This window comes from Anomaloglossus baeobatrachus, chromosome 1 (assembly GCF_048569485.1).
Source record: "Anomaloglossus baeobatrachus isolate aAnoBae1 chromosome 1, aAnoBae1.hap1, whole genome shotgun sequence".
Taxonomy (NCBI): domain Eukaryota; kingdom Metazoa; phylum Chordata; class Amphibia; order Anura; family Aromobatidae; genus Anomaloglossus; species Anomaloglossus baeobatrachus.
Window position 1 is genome coordinate 586,944,595 of NC_134353.1, and position 6,736 is coordinate 586,951,330.

The 6,736-nt window shown below is 37.9% G+C and overlaps 1 protein-coding gene across 2 annotated transcripts in view; it reads right to left on the reverse strand.

Annotated features, from left to right (window-relative positions):
* The window catches only part of TRPM3 (transient receptor potential cation channel subfamily M member 3), a 714,819-nt gene extending 709,926 nt beyond the window's left edge, over window positions 1–4,893 (reverse strand). For both annotated transcript variants that reach the window (XM_075317925.1, XM_075317917.1), the window contains exon 1: window positions 4,531–4,893. In XM_075317925.1, the coding sequence (XP_075174040.1) occupies window positions 4,531–4,620 (90 nt within the window). In that variant the 5' untranslated portion in view covers window positions 4,621–4,893. The remainder of the gene's footprint in view (window positions 1–4,530) is intronic.
* Between the last annotated feature and the right edge of the window lie 1,843 nt (window positions 4,894–6,736).

Below are 6,736 nucleotides of genomic sequence, written 5' to 3' on the forward strand. Positions count from 1 at the left end.
GGCACACACACGTAAAACCAAACGGAACGTGTGTCCGTGTGCGTTTGTACGTGTGTGCGATTTTCAAAGCGCTGACATGTCAGTGTTTTCTCCGGCAGCACGGGTGTCACACGGCCCGCACCCGTACCACACGGGTGTAGTGTGGATGCGGTCCCGTGTGACACGCGCCGGAGAAAACACACATGTCAGTGAAAAAAAAACAAAACATTAACTCACCTTCTCCAGCCCTCCTGTCTCTGCCGCTGCTGCCTCTTGCTGCCGACCGCCGCTCATTATTCTCATTGAATATTCACTTCACTGCCTGGCAGCAGCAGCAGCGGGGAGACGGGAGGGCTGGAGACCGAGGATCAGCACCATGGACAGCAGCGCGGACATCAGGAAGGACCAGGTGAGTATAATAATTACCGATTCTACGTGTGCTATCGCGGATAGCACACGTAGAACACACGTGTCACGCACGTACCAGAGACACGTACTTACCTGCACGCAACACGCAGGGAAAATACGTGTCTCTCGGCACGTGCGTGAATTTCACGTGAGTGTGGCAGAAGCCTAAAAGGAAGGCATTATTATCAATGGGACAAAGGTAGGAAGACTTAGTAGAGATTTTGCATTGAAGCCCAGGAGCTTTGACTTCAAATATGCACAATTTAAAGGATATCTGTCAGCAAAATATTATACCACAAACTAATGGCATGTATTTATAGATGCTGTAATGCTGAATAAAGCCATATATTTTACCATTTTAGAGAAATTCTTTGTTGCAATCTTTTGCAAATTAGTCCAAGTGCAGTTGGGTAATACAATGCCCCTGCCTCTATCCTATTACCCTATGCCTGCCTATTTTCTCTGACTGACAGGTCCCTCTTCACTCAGTGACTTGCTTTCCCTAGCACAATCTCTCACAAGTGCAAGTCGTTGGCTTGGGCAGCGCATGCACAGTAAGATCCCTACTGGTGACAGTGTGAGAGGTGGACTATCAACTCATCTATTGCCCCAGGCAATGATGGCACTGGCCAGAAATCTCGGTAGTGAGGCAAGTAACTGTAAGAAGGGTGACCTGTCACTCAGCGATGGGAGGCAAGCAGCGGGCAGGGAATATGGAAAGATGGAAGTACATTGTCTTATCCCAATTTCTCTAAAACAGAATAAAGGATTTTTACAAGCAAGTTAAGGATTTATTCAGAATTACAGCAACTTTAGATACAGTATATATCATTAGTTTTGGGTGTCCTGATGACAGGTTCCTTTTAATGGTATTCTCCTAAACAGCACGTATTCCCATATTCCCTGGGTTCCTAATGCTGCTTCAATTAGCTGGGATATTTAGGATTTATATTGTGCTTATGATGGCTGACAGCTTTGTTTACTAGGATACTTATGAGTGATAGATCTGTGCTTATTACTCCTACTGCCAAATCTGGCCTTGGACATCACAATGCCTAATCTGGGCCAGAACACATTTTGGCCATAATCTTACTGAGATTGATTTGGATCTTGCACAATGCTATTTACAGCCACACTAAGTCACTGTGCCCAATTCATTATTTATAGCAGCTTTAAACCGTCAACAAAATGTGTTTCTTATTCTGCGGGTCAGTGGTTCTTAGCTTTTTGCACACCTCCCTGCACACTATAGTAATAGTAATGGCCCCAAAGAAAGCAACGAAAACATAAAAACATAAAGTAGTGTAAAACATTAGTATATACTTGTATCCTTCATAAAATAACGGCTCTGGAGCATCTTTCCTTAGATTCTTAGCTTTATGTCGTTCCTGTAATCCCTGCTAGAACTGTAGGGATAAATTGACATCTGGATTTTACCAGTTGGGGGGTATGTTCATCTATACTGACACAATCCAAACAGTGTAAAAAAGATAAACAATTATCTGCACACCAGTATCTGGAAAGTATTTTTAATAGAGGTAAAGGGGTGCGGTGTACAGAACCCTAGATCCGCCTCTGGATAATGATGAAAAGCAAAATGGAAAAAAAAATTCCAGCACCCACAGAAGAGATATAATAAAACAAGTTGAATTCCATAATTAAAAAAGTATAAAAAAGATACAAAAAAAATGTTGCAAGTGGAGTAGACAATCAGTCTACGCGTTTCGAGCTTAGCTCTTATTCTTGACAATCAAAACGCATAAACCGATTGTCTACTTTACTTACCGTACATTTTTTTTTAACATTTTCGCACTATTTTAATTATGGAATAAATGTGAAATTTTATGATATCTTTTTTTTTTCCATTTCACTTTTCCAAACAAGTGTTTATAGAGAACCATGAGGGTCCGAGATGTGGAATGGTGACAATAAAGGCCGCAATGCAAGACAACACAAGACAATATCGGCTGCTTCCCCAAAACGAACATTTTTTTAAAAAATGAACGACGTGTCAACGATCCACGATTTTCATCCTATTTGCGATTGTTCAGAGTCGCTCGTAGGTATGACACGCAACGACGTCGCAAACGATGCTGGATGTGTGTCACGGAATCTGTGACCCCCACGACATATCTCCCGATAAATCGATGCGTGTAGTGGGCCCTTAACACTTGTGGATAAATGAATTCAAACATTTCCAGGATGAACAACATTTGAGCAGCACAATGCAAAGTTCGAAGAAAATATCCCACAACATTCTTATAAGTAAGCAACATTTATGGCAAGGAAAGCTGATAGTCTGATTTATACCACTTGTTTTCCATATAAATATGTAGTGTCAATGATAAAGTAAAGCAAAAAATAGAGGTGCCATACCATGTAGGAATGGAGAATAATATTTTCATTACATTTTGCACTTTTTGAGGATTTACTCCCTACTGGTAAAGAGATGTCATTGAGCAGCCAAGCATATACACAAAGAAGAAGAATCAACAAGGAGTCTATATGGGTACCATAGACCATCTGCAGACTATGTACTTCCATTCTGTATACTCTAGCATGCATTTTGATATATATCGTATATAAGAGACTTATCAAGTGTATCGTGTGCTCCCGTCCATCAGTAATTGACAAGGTAAATTTTACTGCCAGCTGGCAGCATGTTGTTCTGCCCATTCTCAAGGGGTTATGATATATAAGAACAACTAAACCACTGATGGTGAAAACCAATCCCAGACCTATGTGCAATGGTATCATGGCATGTGAAGGTCTTTTCTATAATGCAGCCGCATGCCCAGATACGCTGCATCCATAGATTTTGACAGCTGTCTTATTCTGTATGCCAGATGTTGGAAGGTCCAGAGATGGTTTTTCGATAGCGGGAGCACACACTATTATATTTTCTGCAAAGGTCATTGGAAAATATAAAAACTAAACAACAAAATGAACAATACTGCATCAGATAGTCTAAAAAATCTATTCAATTCCAGGTTTTGCCAAATTCTTTTCCTATATTAGCAGATAAGGCTTTTTTTAAGATCCAGTATGAGTTTCATTACTATTGTACATAAGCCTCTACGTCATTGTTGCCCCCAGTCCTAATTGCTCTGTGTGATCACGCGTCCCCTGGAATAGCCTCTTGTCATTACTGCGCTGACATCTGTCAGAGACCCCGGCACACATTCGTTTGTCTGGCTGCAGTTCTGGAGATCTGAGACTTATCAGAAGCACCGCACAGACACACTGGCCCTTAATTCAAGCCCTCCACATTCCTATACCCCTAGAATGACCATTAGTATACAGTGTAAACTACTGGCTGTGTTAAAGAGATCAACCAGAAATGTCTGATATTGGGCAGATGCTGCGATGACATAATATACAGTAAGAAGCGAATCCATTTTTCGAATTCCCATAGTGATATGCTGCACCTGATATTCCCAACTTTTACATTTCTTACTTATTTTTGTTTTTCTCTCCATTTCTACAGAATGGAGACCACAGTACACAGAGCACATTTGATAGAAGATTTCCATTTTCCAGTAGAGGTAAATATTTAATGACATGCAAGTTTGCGGTGAGCAGTACAGTATTTATTTGAGATGGAAGTGACTTGACAGTAAGATGCATTACATCACAGGATTAATGCCTGCAAAGAGGTTAGAGAAGAATGGAAATTATCAGAAATGACTTTTTATTGTGTCATCTCTGGGTGATAAAGTGAGATTTCAGCTTTTCTTCTAATGACTCAATGGTTACAATGCTAGAATAAAAGCATTCACATCTAAGGCTTGGAGTAAACTAGGAAATAAGCATTGTATCAAGTGTGACAGTCTTTTGTTCAGTGCGACCTGGAACTATCCTTCTGTGACATTGGTCCCCAGGCAATACAGAACATACTTAGGGTTTGCAAGACATTTAGCCGCAGCCTTGAACATGGAAATACAATGTAGCAGGGTCTATCGGATTGGAACACAAAATCATTGTTCTTTTACGCCAGTTTTAACCCTAACTGGCACAACAACAAATCACCTGCTACATGCCCCCCACACAGCTCCCTATTATGTAGATTCACAAAGTTAACACTAGGCAGAGTGGTAAAACATTAATTCTTCCCAATGACATGCCATCATTTGGCTTCCATACCTTTAGAAGTCTGACAGAAGGGAGAAAGGCAGCATGGCAAAGCTTCCGAATGGTCCAGTTTAGGGGCCGGGGAGCATCAATTTGACTCATGACCCTTTATAATATTCCACTGGGAAATTGCACATTAAACCTGGAGAGATATCTAAAGAACAAAAGAGCCCTTGCAAATCTGACATTCCATGCTCATCAACATGTCCACACCAGCTTTGTAGCAATTCCGCACAGCTGATGCTCCCGGGAACTTGGAAGGCTGGAAAAGTGGATTTTCTTTTAGCTCCTGATCCTCCTTAAAAAAAAAAAAAAATCAACCTCCTGTCTTGAAGCAGCAGTGCTCATGCATACCAAATGTGGCTGAATGGAAGCAATCAGCCTGCTGCTCAGGGGAGGGTTGCCTGTTTAAGGAAAAGGGGTAGCCTCCATAGAAATAGGAATCTACCTCTCAGCCCTGTCTCTCCTTCACCTCCTCCTCTCCTCACTGCTGCCAGTTACACATGCTGTTTCATTCACTCCACACACATGCATTTATTCTGCCTCTTTCCCACTCTCTGGCTGGCGCTTTATTTGTTTTCATATTTCTACTTGTTTCACAGTGTGAAGTGGATAAGATCCATTTAGTTTAGAACTGGGTTATGTGCCGCATCTCATTATGTGAATGAAATCCTGGAGAAAATATTTATCTGCACAAATAAGGGCAATATAACCCAAAGTAGAGGCAGGGAATAGACTGTGTCCTATCTATCTATCTATTATCCATCCACATTCTATCATCTATCTATCTATCTATCTATACAAATTAATCTATCTATTTATCTATACATATTAAACTATTATCTATCTAATATATATCTATCATCCATCTACATTATCTATCTATACAAATTAAACTATCCATCTATTATCTATCTATCATATATCAGTCTACCATTCATCCACATGTTATCTATCTATTATCTATCTATCTATCTATTATCTATCTATCTATTATCTATCTATCTATCCATCTTTCTATCTATCTATCTATCTATCTATCTATCCATCTATTATGTATTTATCTATCTATCTCTCTATCTATCATCCATCCACATTCTGTCTATCATCTATCTATCTATGTATCTATACAAATTAATCTATCTATTTATCTATACAAATTAAACTATTATCTATCTAATATATATCTATCATCCATCCACATTATCGATCTATACAAATGAAACTATCCATCTATTATCTATCTATCATATATCTATCAGTCTACCATTCATCCACATGTTATCTATCTATTATCTATCTATCTATTATCTATCTATCATCTATCTATCTATTATCTATCTATCTATCTATCTATCTATCTATTATCTATCTATCCATCTTTCTATCTATCTATCTATCTATCCATCTATTATGTATTTATCTATCTATCTCTCTATCTATCTATCATCCATCCACATTCTGTCTATCATCTATCTATCTATGTATCTATACAAATTAATCTATCTATTTATCTATACAAATTAAACTATTATCTATCTAATATATATCTATCATCCATCCACATTATCTATCTATACAAATGAAACTATCCATCTATTATCTATCTATCATATATCTATCAGTCTACCATTCATCCACATGTTATCTATCTATTATCTATCTATCTATTATCTATCTATCTATCTATCTATCCTCTATCTATCTAGTATCTATCTATCTATTTATCTTTCTAGCTATCTATCCATCTATCCATCTTTCTATCTATCTATCTATCTATCTATCTATCCATCTATTATATATTTATCTATCTATCTATCTATCTATCTCTCTATCTATCCAAATTAAACTATTATCTATCTATCTATCTATCTATCACATATCTATCAATTTACTATCCATCCACATTTTATCTATCTATCTATACAAATTAATATATCTATTATCTATCTATGCAATTAATTAATTCACCTATCTATTATTGATCTATCTATTTATCTATCTATCTATCTATCTATCTATCTATCTATCTATCTATCTATCTATCATGTATCTCTCTATATATCATGTTTCTATCTATCCTAATTAATCCATTCACCTATTATCTATCTATCCATCTATCTATCTATCCATACAAATGAATCTATCTATGTATCTATCTACAGTGCCTACAAGTAGTATTCAACCCCCTGCAGATTTAGCAGGTTTGATAAGATGC